General features: G+C 44.1%; 1 protein-coding gene across 1 annotated transcript in view; it reads right to left on the bottom strand.

Annotated features, from left to right (window-relative positions):
* Positions 1 to 14,238, bottom strand: part of adgrb2 (adhesion G protein-coupled receptor B2) — a 247,813-nt gene that overhangs the window by 73,003 nt on the left and 160,572 nt on the right. Inside the window, exons 17-20 of the mRNA XM_030411455.1 lie at positions 13,483 to 13,609; positions 2,823 to 2,926; positions 2,405 to 2,507; positions 1,745 to 1,895 (exon numbers count right to left, since the gene is read on the bottom strand). Of these exons, the coding sequence (XP_030267315.1) occupies positions 1,745 to 1,895; positions 2,405 to 2,507; positions 2,823 to 2,926; positions 13,483 to 13,609 (485 nt within the window). The remainder of the gene's footprint in view (positions 1 to 1,744; positions 1,896 to 2,404; positions 2,508 to 2,822; positions 2,927 to 13,482; positions 13,610 to 14,238) is intronic.

Here is a 14,238-nt window from a genome sequence, read left to right as displayed (position 1 = left end):
TGGCATAAATTATTTACTGACATATAGTCTTTGGGAAATAACCTAAGCAATGTACCCTTCCAAGCACTGAGCAGCAGATGATGCTTATGAAGGCTGTTGCCAGACAGAAATAAATGACGTCATTGTGTGTGTGTGTGTGTGTGTGTGTGTCTGTGTGTGTGCGCAGGAAGTGTGGTGTAAATCTTTTCAGGAGCTACTATGCCAGAAATTGTATTTTTTTGTTTTTTTTTTATGATTGAAATGGGACTGAAATTACATACAAGAAAAATATGACTCCATATTCACTCCATATACATACTAATGAAGTAATTAGTGTTACAGTTGCTTTCATGATTTGGTGAAAAAATATCATCCCCACCAAAAATTATATTCTCTTCAGACGGTGAGTTACCTGTTGTACCCGTTATGCTAATAAGTAGCATTTTCGTGTTTCAGTAATATAATGCCTCTGCTAGCATTGTTGGCTAACACTGAAGCTAACAAGTAATGAAGGAAAAGTTAGTTCATGGAATACATATATATCCACAGTCCCACAAAATTTGACGAGAAGCAACAACAAAACAGCTGGATGTGAACCATTTTTAAAAAGGTAAGCTCTTTACGCATATTATTTGTGTGCTTTGCGTGCAATGCTGACAATACTTTCAGTTTAGCATCTTCTTCTGTCGACTGTCTAAATCTTCTCCTACATGTTAGCTAAAATCATTTCGTGTTAACGCCATCATATGTTTTGGCTGCTCAACTCCAGCTAAATCCAGATTGCATTTTAGTGAGCAAGAGAGTGCAGCTTCAGCTCCGCAGCAGAGAGCACGGGTGGTTGCAATAATGTCAAGCGAGCAAAAACACTGCAGAGTGACCAGCTCTGTTCAAATGGCCCGAATTTGAGAAAGACAACTGTGGAGAAGAGTGGGTCATTTTTATTTCCACTGATGGGCCCTGTGTGGACCTGTTCACAGCAGCATTTTTAACAGCTAAATGTAGCTGAAAGTTATAGCTGCTGAAATTCATATATCTTTTTTTATGATATATGTTATAGTGTATAAAGTGTCAGTAACCCATGTCTCTGCTCCCCCTGCTCACGCAGTACAAGACAAAAGACGGTGAGCATGTGTACATGACCACAATATTCCGATAATTGGGAGTAATCAGGTTATGATGATAATCTTATCTCACGTGTTTACATGCACCTTAGTAATATGATAATGGAAAAATGGGCTTACATGTTTCAGTCAATTGATTGGATTTCTTTCCAAGTACATGACGTAAAACTGTGTTTTCTTTTTTTCTTTTTCTGTCGACATGAATTTGCTCATCAAAATAATGCTCTGCCTCTTCGTGTTATGCGTATGTTGCAGAAAACGCGTCTGCTTGTGTTTGAACAACATTTACTGTTTTACACATGTGTAGATGTAAAAGCACAAACATAATGGATTAACAGTATGCAAGCGCTGAACGAATAGGAATGTTAGGAAAAAAAACTAGGTGTGTTCATCGACTATCATGTCCCTGCAGACTAGTGTGTTAGTAGTAAAGCAGCAGGCTAGCTAGTTACAGTATGCCAGGTCACCAACTAGCCATGCGAGAAGTCTAACTGAGTCTCCAGAACCAACTCTTTCACAATGACAACCAGAACTTTGTTTCCAGGTGTGACCGACTTTTTTTTTAAACCTAAACGAAAAAGCCAGACGCAAAAATCAGACGGCAGCCTCTGTGTGTGGTCATGTGTGTTGTTATGGACGCTCACCCCAGCCGAGGCACAGAAAACGCTTGCGGATGAGTCGTGACCTCATTTTGCCAATGACGGCCAGGTAGGACTGCCACGCCTCTGTCAGCACCCAGCAGAAGGACGCCAAGAAGAAGAAATGCAGGAAGGCAGCGGTCACAGTGCAGAGGCCCTACAGAGGGAAGAAAACGCGGAGATGGAGAGAGATAAAACCACTGGAGATGATTTACAAGGAGGTTCTTTTGTGCGGTGTCATAATGAATCATCTTTTAGGAAGATGCTCCAGAGGATAATGAAACCTCTGCAAAATACAGAGGACAAAAGGGCTAAGAGGGACTCAGATAAAGCACATGGAGTTTAGAAGTAGTGTTCAACCCGGATCCGATGCGTTTCTCATCTTGATCAATACTAACCATCGCACACTGCAGTCTTGCTTAGTACACAGAGTGCTTTGTGCCAAAGATGTCTGCCTTCCACTTTCAGAACTCCACTGCGTGAGCCTCGTCTACCGTTGAGCTCTGAGCTTTCTTCTTACGGTTTTGTTTCTGGGCATCATAAAAGGCCCGGTCAAGAGCACCGTTACTGGGATCATAAATGCATCGACCGGGTTTACTTTGGAAAACCAGGTACTGTGCGTGGGGATAGAAAATGCCTCTGTGTTTCTCTGTGCACACAGCTCACCTTGCTAAGCGTTTGAGATTGCCCCACCAAAATCAATAAATTCGAGGCCAAGATGGAGAGGCAAAAATTCACCAAGATGATGGATCGCTCCGAGCGTATATACCTGCAGAGGGGAGAGAGAGCGAGAGTGACAAACTTGTGAGATAAATATAAATGACGGATTGATGGACTGAACAAAATCTTTTTGGGCGCTGCAGAATCATTAGCCTGATTTTGCCATCTGTCATGTGTGTTACCAGAATCCAACCACCACCCCCTGCTGTACTTGAACCATTTGTTCCTCATCAGGCCTCGGTGTAGTTTTGGCACAGCGCGCGGCAAACACAAAAGTGCACTTAATGCGTTGGTGGGGAAACCTGAGTAGTGATACAAATCACCACTGCACAGCTGAAGTGTGAGTGTAGAGTCAGGTGTGTACCTCCAGAAGGCAGCGTAGATTAGCAGCAGGATGAGCAGAGCGGTGCAGGAGACACCACAGCCCACCATGAGGGGCACAGAGGGCATGCTGGCAGGACCCATGTCCTGCAAGAGAGTGAAACAGAAGGAAGGGAAGAAGAAGAAGAAGGGCGGAGAGGAGAATATGATGGTTAACAATTATAGCAAGGAATTATCCTGCAGTTGCGTGACAGAATCTAATGTTTCAATAATGTTAAAAGGTTTCCTATTATATTATGACCAGAAGACTACATGACTGTGAAAAATCAGCTTCTGTTATGTGATTTTTAGATCCAACCACCAGGGAAACCTCCACTTTTCACACTATATTGTCCATACTGTTCACCCTATTAAACTCTCTAAGGAAAAAAAACCTGATAATCTATTTGTAACAAACGTATTTGAAGCTGTATGTCGGCCAAAAACATGTAAAAAAGCATTAAACAGGGGTCATTTGATCATTTCGATCTTCACATGGTTCGGACAATCCTTGCCTTTGCTATGAGAAGGAGGTAAGCACGCATTTATACAGCAACTATAGCGCTGTTATAGAACTACCAATTACGGGCCTCTTACACGCCTCTTTTTCTTCGCTTGATTGGCAAAATTGCTTGGTAACCATAGAAATGAACAATTCCTGAAGCACGACTCGACTAAGCGACTACACCGTTAAACTTCCTGAACAAAACAGAAATACCACCGCTATCAAACTGTGAGTAATGGGTTCGAAGCGGGTTCCAGACAGGTTTCAAACAAGGGAGCTCAGAGCGACGAACTTAAAATGAAAATAGAGAGAATGACAGGCGACTGGATTACCTCCTGTTAGATTGGTTGCCTGTGCAGATCAGAGTCATTGTTGGCACATTTCCCGCTCTGCACTTACAGTATCTATTAACTCTTGCGCTTCCTCAGTCGTAATCCCCGCGGTAGCCCCTTTTAATTACAGCCTGCTAATTACATACAATTACCTTTAATTAAAATTACAAAAGTCTGTTAGATGGAGCTGGATAATAACACATAATTGCACTGTTCGGAACGTTGTTGTGCTCCAAGTGTGTTGACCGCTCTGATGTCACCGACGTCACTCCTCCAGCATCACCTGCAGTCTTTGTAATTAGAGTTACAGTTATGAAAATACTGTTACGCACAAAGTCTTATCCAGGCAACCAACCGTCAAGGTAGTGCATGCAGACCGGGGGAGCGCCTGTGCACCCATATACCCTCATAGTATAATTTCACACGTACAAGGGTAAAAGCACTAGACCGTAGCGCATAATTAAATGATTTAGGGCAGGATGTACAGCCCACCGTTGCTTTGCCTATCTCTCTCGAGGTGAAGGATGAAGAACAGACAAATGAAGCTGCATGGAGAGCGTGCACCCCGCCGCGTCCCAAATGGGCTTAATGTTTGGCCTGCTTTTAAATCCTCAATCACACAATTTACCTCAATTTACCTCCTAGAGTGGTCGGCCTTTTCCCTTTCATCCCAAAGATTCATCGCGTGCCGCACACGCCGTCTTTTTTTTTTAACTGTGAGTAAAGTACATGCTAGCACACGGAGGCACGTCCGAGCAGATGTGCCAAGTGATTGAAAGTCAGCGCTTTAAGCCGCGCGAATGTGCGTGTTGTCTATTCAAGATGATCTAAAAGGCAGAGGAGGAAAGCAAGAGAGAAGACTTCAGAAAGTGAGAAAGAATGCAAACTGAAAAAGGAGGAGTAGGAGAGCGATTCAGAGAGAGAGAGAGAGAGAGAGTGATGCAGTGGGAAGAGTTAAGGAAGAAAAAGCAAAGTAGGAGGAAGGAGAAAGACAGGCAGAGAAGAAAACGAGCGAGAGTCAAAGCTTCCCTTTTAGTGGTTTTCCCTAGCCCATCAAAGGATGCCAATTTCTTCAGAGGAAAGCGGAATAGGCTGGAATACCAATATGTGCGAGCACACACACACACACACACACACACACACACAAACACACTGATAGGAGAGCGGAGGTGAAATATAATCAAAACTGCCTCATAAGAAAGGAGAGACCCAGAGAGAAACAGGTGATCTGACAAGCATCTGCTTCAGAAAAGAAAAAAACAACAAAAACCAGAAGGCCTAGGAGGAGCGCGAGAGATGAGACAGACTCTGTGTGTTTGATAATGTATAGAGAGAAAGGTCGAAGGATACGGAGGCATTTGTGTCTTTTTCGAGATGCGACGGATCAAACATGGAGGACGCACGAGAGACGACAAGCGCACCCTCCCGCGCGCAAAACTCCCACGGGGCGACTGCATTTCCTCCCGTCTCTTTTACTTTGCCTTAAATTAGTCCCCACCAGACAAGTGATGGAATGAATTACACTCTTACATGTAATTTACTCAATATACATCCACAAATTGTCCCTCAGCTCTTCATTGTGTCAATTTGTCTAACAGTGTTTTCTTAATTGCCGCGTTTAGGTTATGCGCGCATGATGAGATTAAGCGTCTAATTTCATAACGTGGAAGGATGCTACGGAGGAGGAAATGAAAACAAAAAAAAAAAAAAAAAAAAAAAAGGAAACACCCACACGAACACCGGCACACACACACACACACACACACACACACACATGCAACACATTAGGCCTGAGGCTACAGTGCCACATAAATGCCCTGCTCTAAATAGATAGAGTGATATTATGATCAAGTTGGAGGGGGTGTGTGCTCGTGTTGAGTATGTGTGTGAGGAGAGAGAAAAGCACAGATTAGAAAGAGTGTGCCGAGGCTCTGCTGTATACGGCCGGGCTCCCCTGGGCAGCTTGGCTACCATGTGATGGAGAAGATAGCTATTTTCAGCTCAGGAAGTTTAACCTACTTATCTCCTCTCACCGACACTCCTCCTCCTTCCACTCCCACCTATCCGGCTACCTCCCTCCCTTTTCCTCCCACTCTGTGTCTCCCCTTCGTTCCCCACTTCCTCCCTACCTTTACTGCTTACTCATTCCTCAGCAGTGGGTCTCTCTCATCCTCCTTTTTCACCCCCTTTCCATTTCCATTCCCCCACACATTCTAGGGCCTTCCATCCAGTTTGATTTAATGCGCGTCCTTTGATTCATGTGGACTCCGCTCATGTATTGTGGTGTATTTTCAGCATGGTCGCCAGATGTAGACCAATTATCGTATTTGCACGATAATTTTGTGTTCTGTACAGTGTACAAACATAATGACAAAATTGCCTTAATTTACTATAATTTGACCATTTTATGATGCTAACATTAGTTGTTTTTTTTTGTCCACATTTCAGTTCATTTCCAGGCAAGATCAGGACAGCAAAATATATATCCCACGTCGCAAGCGACCCCTTTTATTAAGGATCTGTCGATGTGGGTATGTAGGCGTGTCAGAAATACTGTTTGTCTGCCACACACGTTATGACTTGTGTATGATAATTTCCCCCGAAATACTCTCATGTCAAGCCTCTTGTTGACATTTACTATCTGGCGACCTTTGTAGTGCGTCTCATTCAGTCGTCCAGTATGGGCTATAAAAATGCTATGTCTTTTGCGACATCCTGCAAAAAAAGGATTGTGGCCGTTGTTAAAACAGTGTGTACCTCCATGCTAACAGGATCGTGGCTGTGGTTAGGCAATAGGCGTATCGGTGGTTTAAGCTAAATCCTAATATCTGCATGCTAGTATGGTCACAATGACACTGTCAGAACATTCAGATGTTGAGCAGATGTAATGCATTCTGTTTTCTCCAGCTTGGTCTGGCCTGTTAGCCTTCGGTTTAATGCTGATACAAACCGAAAGCATTGATGAAGCTGGTTGTCTGGTCACGCTTAAGTACTGGACAAATGAGAAACTACTTAAAGCTGGTATAATCAATATATCGTATATTAACATTCGGTCAATTAACCACCTGTATGTCAAAGGATTTGCTGGACAAACACTACAGGCAGCTTAATTATCGCTCTATTTTGGACTTCCGCTCAGGCGGTTCGTTGCACCCCATTATTGTGGTTTTGCGACCCGCAGCTTTACTGTTTTGGTTCGCTCTCACTGCTCTCGTCTCTGTTTATGGGAACAGCAAGGAGCTCCCAAAAGAACTCAGTGTGACACCTGTGCAGCACTGAATAGCAGACAAATTGGTTAACAAGTAGCTACTGGACCAAAGCTTAAAGAAAGATGACAATTAGACCTACACACATCAGCTGCAAGATGAATTAAAGCTATTATCGCTCTACATCGGCTAAACGCGTAAATTATCAAATTTAAGCTGACACAACTGTGTGTTGTTTTTGCAGCTGGAACGCGAAAAAGCCTGTCAAAGTTGCATGATTGTGATGCATCCATCCACAAGAACCTCTTCCCTTAGAGGTTTTGTGCAAAGTGTGTGTCTAATAACGTCAGGTTACTGCCGCTTTTGCTTTTAAAAGAGAACACGCATAAACTGCACAACAACAACAACAGGTTGTCTTCAGAAAAAGGTACATTTGGGGTTTTTTCTGGTGAGGCCAGTTTCAGACTCGGCTGTGTGTATTTTGTCCTGGTATTTACGGTAATTGATCATCACTCATGTAGTATGGCATTATTTTCCAGTGTCTCATCGTCAGGTGTAGGCTGTAAAAATGCCATGCCCCTAATGAAATGCCGAATAATTCTTGTGCAAGTACACACACGAGCCGACTGTGCCGGTGCGGAGATATAAAACTCTGTATCTTGCTAATCCAGCATTCCTGCTGTTCAGTTGCCTGTTTTGCTGCCACGGCACTAGGTAAATATTGCCTACGATGTGTTTCAACTGAATCAATCCAGCAGAGCCCCGAGGGTTCAACTTGACAGACACCAGCGTCACGACAAACCATAAGTCTCCTGTCGGTGTGTTGCAACCTAGGAGGGCTGACACAGTGACTTAAAATGTAAAGCCACCATATCAAGTGCAGGCCTTGTAATATGGTTGTTACTTACTATTGTATATATGTATATATATAGAAATGAAAGCAAGCTACTACAGCTACAATGGATCAAGGTGCATCAAGGTATACTACAGTTTTATAGCTAATTAGTGAGTAACTCTGTCCTCGCTGCTCCCACTCTCAGTCATTATGCATCTTGAGGCATAGAAGCTGAATCACGACACCTGTTTATTCTCTCATCATCTCCCTTGTCACTAACTCACCTTCAATTAATGCTGCAAGGGGCTCAAGGATTCGAATGCAATTCCGCGCAGAGTCCATCATACATTTTCAGCAAGGCTCATCTTCTAATTACGGTTGACAAGTGCACGATATTTGCATACTGTAACCCTGTAGTCCTGCTTCATCTCGGGCTGGCCGTGTTTGCCTTCTCAACATCTTCTCCAGTTGAGTTGCAATACGTTAAAATGTGAGCTGCCTTCATCCCTGCCGTCCTTTCACGGGCATTTTAGCCATTAACAGTCTAAATAATGGACTCGGCTGCGAAATGTTTCCGTTCTGATTAGATACCTGTGAGTCACTAATGATTGCAAAGGGAACACTCGATTCTTCTCAATTAGATCCAGTCATAACATGAGAACAATCGGGCCAAAAGCAGCTAAAAGAGGCACCCGTCACAGGAGACGTGGCATCACTTTGCATATTTTTCTTCTGATACAATAATTGGCTTCTAAATGAGTAACAGGAACACAGAAACGCAATCCTCCCCTTCTCTGTGCCGGCTAGCGGACGCGTGTGTGCTGTTTGTGTACTTATCCACACTGACTGGATCAAGGTCTCAGGTGTTGCTTGACCCACTGACCTTTTCGCTCTCGCGTTCCTGGTTACCTGCTTAGGCGAGCGTGAGCTGTGAATCCAACTGTAGCTACGGAAAACAAGTTCGGGAGAGGCACTTCAACTGTAATCAATTTCCGTGTCAACTCGGAGAGCAACCTTATGTGCTGACAAAACTGCGGCGGGGAGGTATAACTCACTTGATTAACTTGAGGCGCAAAATGTTAAACTGACTTTTATAAAGCCAATACCCTCCTTCAGCTCCAAATCCCATGATCCCACTGTGAAGGCAATGAGTCCAGACGTATCTGAAGGGGGTTGGTATTCCCACTGCAGTCATTCTGGGAATTAAGTGGCTTGGTTTATTGTATGGCTTCATGACCTCACTCAATCAACTCCCTCTCTCTCCTCTGTTTCTCCAAAGCGGCAACCTCTGTCTTGTGTCTGATAGGGAAGGTCTCTCTGTAGATACAGAGACACACACACACACACACACACACAGCGGTAGACTCACCCATACACACACGGAAATCTCAGAGGCTATAGAAAGTAAACAGGATTAACTGGCTATCCCTCGCTCCACTGTAAACGGCCTGTAATGGCAGCACTGCTTCTAAATCCCTCCATCTATTCCCCCCCCTCCATCCCTCCCTCCCTTTTCTATTAAACATGGAGGTTAATCCTCAACCCCCCCCCCTTGTCCCTAGCGCCGTGGCCCAGGATAAGCTGTCAGAGCTGGGCTGCTGATACTCAGCTCTGCTCCAACAGCCACACAGCCTGGACACAGTGTATGAATGTGTGTATGCGCGTCTGCGTGTGCATTTCTGTGCGTGCTCACTTCTGTGTGTGAGGGCACATGAAAGCGTGATACCTCTGTGTTTGCATGTCTGGGTTTGTGTGAGTCAGTTTTTTGTATGTGTTGCCAGATTCAATCTGTCACCCCCCTCCTCCTTCTATACAATCCAATCTCCGCTGGAATAAAAATCTGACTCTGGAGGGCCCTGAAGCAACAAAGTGCACTCAGCACCGGCCGCAACAGCTCCCGACTGAGAGCCACGGACACAAATACACAGACCCATACCTTCCGGTCCTCAGCGCCAGGTTTAATGGTGGTACCAGGGGCTAAGCGATGAATCACTAATGACTAACACACCCTTCACAGATATAACGAATGTCACTAAAGTCAATGCCGTTTCCCTCCCAGTCCTCTTTCACTCAACTCAGCCGACCTGCCTGCCGTGGCGAGGGAAAAGTCAATAGAGTTCAGTTGGGAGAGGAGTCACAGGAAGCAGAAACGCTGCACCGGCTGGAATGACCCATTGAGCTTACATGTCACAGCTGCAGTGATTTTCAGTATAATGGGAATTAATGTTTGCCCGGATCCTGTACTAGGTTTCAGACCCCTGTGAAGTAATTCAAAATGTGGGGGGGACAAAATAATGAATAACTGCAATTACTCACCTGAAAACCATTGCTTCATTCTGACCCTCTTTACACAGAAAGAAAGAGGGTGTGGAGGTGTCACACTCTATCTCATACGATACAAGCACACTGAATAGTCGAGGTCTCAGAAGCAAGGTAGGACATTTCCAAGTTTGGACTGCTTAAATAACTGGATGGATCCAAGTGAAGCATCAAGGCAGTCACTTGGCTGATGACCTGATGCAATCCCATTTTTTTTTTTTTTTTTTCTTCTCATTCAGTTTTTTTCAGTACAGTGCATCTCTGCTCTGTGAGCTGTTCGACACCATCAAGTTCAAGTCCTTTCTTTTTCACAAGGACTCAGACACTGTGAGATGTTCCCTTTTAAAAATACAATTCTTTAAAGGTTACAGTGTTTTAAGCTCAATTTTTGGTCCTTGAAAGCAGCTACAATTTCTTTGCACTCAACACCTGAGCCCTGTTGCATAATATCCGTGCTTAGGCTGTCCTCTAATTTTCATCCGAGCATGCCTTTGAAAAAAATTATCTGCATAAAATCCTGAAGGATGTCTTTAGGACGTCGTAAAGGGAAACACCTTAAAAGTCTTAGCTACCTAAATAGCCCCTTGCGCTTCGTGAGAAGGTCCTTAATAACCATTTTCCTCTGAAAACATCAGAGGACCCAAACAGGTCTCTTGAAAGTGAAATAATCTGTGGAACATAAGCCAATGGCTAAATGTACGATGATAGAAGAGGAGCAGGAGAAACCAAGACCCATTTTTAAAGGCAGGGGAATCTAACAGAGGGCTCAAAGCAATGTGATGTGAAACTTGCTGGAGAGTAGACGAGCCAAACGTCAGTGCAACTCTTAATGTTAGCCACGTTGTTTTATTGAACAGCTTCTGTCAACTCCTGTCGACATCTTCATCACATCAGATATGATTTGGTTCACGGCGAAATGTCTCGCATTGATTTTGTCAGCCAGCCCTCGTCACATCTTCTGTTTGTGTGCATTGTTTATGGCTGGGATTACATTTACTTTGGATAATGTACTTCCGCCATTTTAGAGGAGAAACGACATTCTTGTCTTCTGTCCTTTTTTTGTCTTCCCCCATTCTGTTTTATTCTCTCTGTTGAAACTGAGTCTGTTAAGTAACATTAAAGACTGATCATGTGAATGAAGCATAACCTTTGTTGCTTGAAGTGTGCTGTGTTATGAAAGCCACTCAGTCCTATACTTAGGAGACAACCTAAGAGGTATTATCCAAATACTCCCTGAGCTGAGGAAAATATTGCAAAAGGGACAAACTTTAGTTTCAAACTTAAGGTTGTTTATGTAATGGACATGCAGGATTTACATGTGGATACTCATGCGCTGTGCACGCTGACTGTTCAATTACTTTCAAACCAATCAAAGGGAACTTTGAAATATTACTGAGAAAACAAGCCCATGAAGAAATACTGGCTTAGTGGAGCTTTCTCTGGTGCCCTTGTCTCTAAAAGTGGAACGCATTCATTCTCTAATCTGGATTTTGTGTGCGATGGGAATGTGTAAACTCTGCATTTACACCGGGGTCAGTTGACCTTGCAGTAGACCTGAGGCTTAGATTTTTTGCGTGTTGACCCGCGTTTAAAAAAGCGGTGTAGACACGCTAATGTTGTTGGAAAAAGCGGTATTAGTTGGTGCACCTCCATGGATGGATCAGAATGAAAGTCTTCCAGAAAGAGAACTGACTTTGTCGGAAATGGTTGGTACTTTGTTGAAAGGTACAAGCCAATACACGTACAAACAGACCATTTTATTCATTTTGGAATAAAATTATGATGCCATGTTTTGTTACTAGTTACCAAATGGAAACCTTTTTAATTTGTTATAGCTCTACTTTATCATGACTGACTTTTTCTCCATAGCAATGGCAGCTGAGGCTCATGGATATTGTAGTTTGTAGAGCCTTGGATGCTGGTTTTAGAGAAGGACACCCGGATATAAGTTGCACTACTTGTTCCACAAGAAAGGAGGGTTTATACATTTTAACACAAGTTTTTTTTTACCCTCAAATGTCCATAAACTAAAAATAAAAAATACTGAAATGAACACCTCTAATATCATGAATCTATAAAAGATGACTGTCCACCTGACAAAATAAGCATAACCAGACACGCAGAGCACTGAACACAACAAGCTGTAAGATTATATCTCCGAAATGTCTTTTTTCAAATTTGATGCAGAGCGTGAGGGACATTCTACAACAATAGTGTGTTCTGAAACAGCGACGCGTAAATGCACAGTAGCAGTGAGTGTAATATGGAGGCAATATCTCACAATGAAAAGGTTACACAGGGGTAGATGTCCAAATAAGCCCCGGAGCTCTTTATCTCAGCGACACTGGTTGCTAATGCATTATTACTTAGAGCAGACAACATCTCCTCTCCATCGCTCTGTCTCTCTTACTCTCCCTCTCTGTTCGCTCTGCCTGCCAGCTGAGACCAGACTGCCTTTTCTGTTTCGTTGAACATTTCCTTCCCAAAGTCCTCCATTCGTCACAATCAATTTGCATTTCTGAAACACCTGGACATCCCCCCCTAAGTGCTTACTAAGGATCTGCTTTGCTGCCTCAATGTTCTAACCCTCGCCACTGAGAGAGAGAATATTCCAAGAAATCTCCCATAGAGTGTCTGTGTTGAAGCAAATCAAACTGAACTCTGTCTCCTATTCACTCCCTGATTATCTAATGTAGCCACTATCCTTGTGGGCATTAGGGGCAAGCAAGCATTGAGCCAAAGCTAAAGGGAACATTTTGTGACAAAGAGCTGTTGCATAAAGTGAGAACAGCAACTGACAGTGTCAACAAGGTGAAAAGGAGGGTGACTAAATTAGGGTAGGGTTAGAAGGAAGGAAGGATGTGGTGCAATTAAAAAAAATGGATTAAGGAGGTGGCAATGAGCGGAAGCTGAACTAACAGCTGTCTGGTCTTTGGATTGTCCGTTAGCACAGTACAGGAGTATGGGTCAACGCACTGGAAGAGACATTACCCTGACCCGCTCCGAAGCCTTCTTAAATCATGTCAAACACACACTTCAAGCCACATGTACTATTTATAGAAGAGCAGGTTACATGCTGCAGGCCAAATCACACAGAGACACAATAAAACTCTTCCTCTCGACGCCTCCTCTCTCTCCCATTAGCTCGCTGAACAACCTGACCTTTTTGCCAGGTTTTAGCCAAACTCAAGCGTGGAGTGACAGCCGGGGGAACATATGATTAAACATATAACTGATCATGACATGGTAGAAATGGAAGAATGAACAGCTTCATCCATCCACATCTTTCTATAAGGACAAGTCATCACAGCTTTAACAGCCCAAAGTCTTTTCCAGTAGCGTCCAACTGAACAGCGACGCCATCGGAATTCATACTACGGTTGCTCATCACTGACCTGGCCACTGGTAGTAGTTTCCTCGTTAGCCCCCCCCCCCCCCAAGTCCAACAGAGTGCATTAGTGACTCACCGGGTCTTTAGCTTGCTGCGCTAACACGGCGTAGGTGGATATCCTGCTGCACAGGCATTTGGTGTGGACAGTGGTTGACGCGAGCGTTTGGCAGCCTTCTGTGCCCCAGTTTTCGGCGCCAGCTTCCCTGGAGGTGGGGAGAAGCACAGGGGACACAAGCAGTGACTGTGAGACGAACACACACCAGAAAACCAGTCACATGACTAAACATGCCTATAGGAAGTTCCGACTCAAAGAGGAGAAAGTTTCAGAGGGGGGAGACTTTCTCCGCTGACAGGTTCACCAAGTTCAACCATTCACTCTATATGTTTGATATGCAGTGATCACCACTCACGCACACCGACAGGCTCTTTTACCCCGCTGGCATTAGAAGCCAATGTCACCCCACTTGTTCTGGAGTCCGTGTTTAGCAACCCTAAACGCTTTCTTTCTCATCTTTGTTCTTTCCTTTCTTCTTTGTGTTCCATCACTCTTTTCTTGGAAGAATACCCTAAGAGACCTGAGGCCTGGAGGACAAACGGAAAGGGTTGCATCAGCTAACAGTTCACAAAGACCAGCGCGGCTTAAACGGTGGATGGGGATTATTCAGCACTAAATGGTCATTGGCTTTGACGCTCCACACTTCACCGGGGATGGGAGTGCCCAGAATCTCATACAATAGAGCTTACACACTTTATTGCCCTACATCTTTCTCCGCTCCCCCTCTGCACTTTCCTTTAAATGCCCTCAATGGAAGGTTGAGCGCGGCCGTCGATC

The sequence above is a fragment of the Sparus aurata genome, chromosome 3 (genome assembly GCF_900880675.1).
Source record: "Sparus aurata chromosome 3, fSpaAur1.1, whole genome shotgun sequence".
In the NCBI taxonomy this organism is placed as follows: Eukaryota; Metazoa; Chordata; class Actinopteri; order Spariformes; family Sparidae; genus Sparus; species Sparus aurata.
This window is presented reverse-complemented; position numbering and strand designations above follow the sequence as displayed.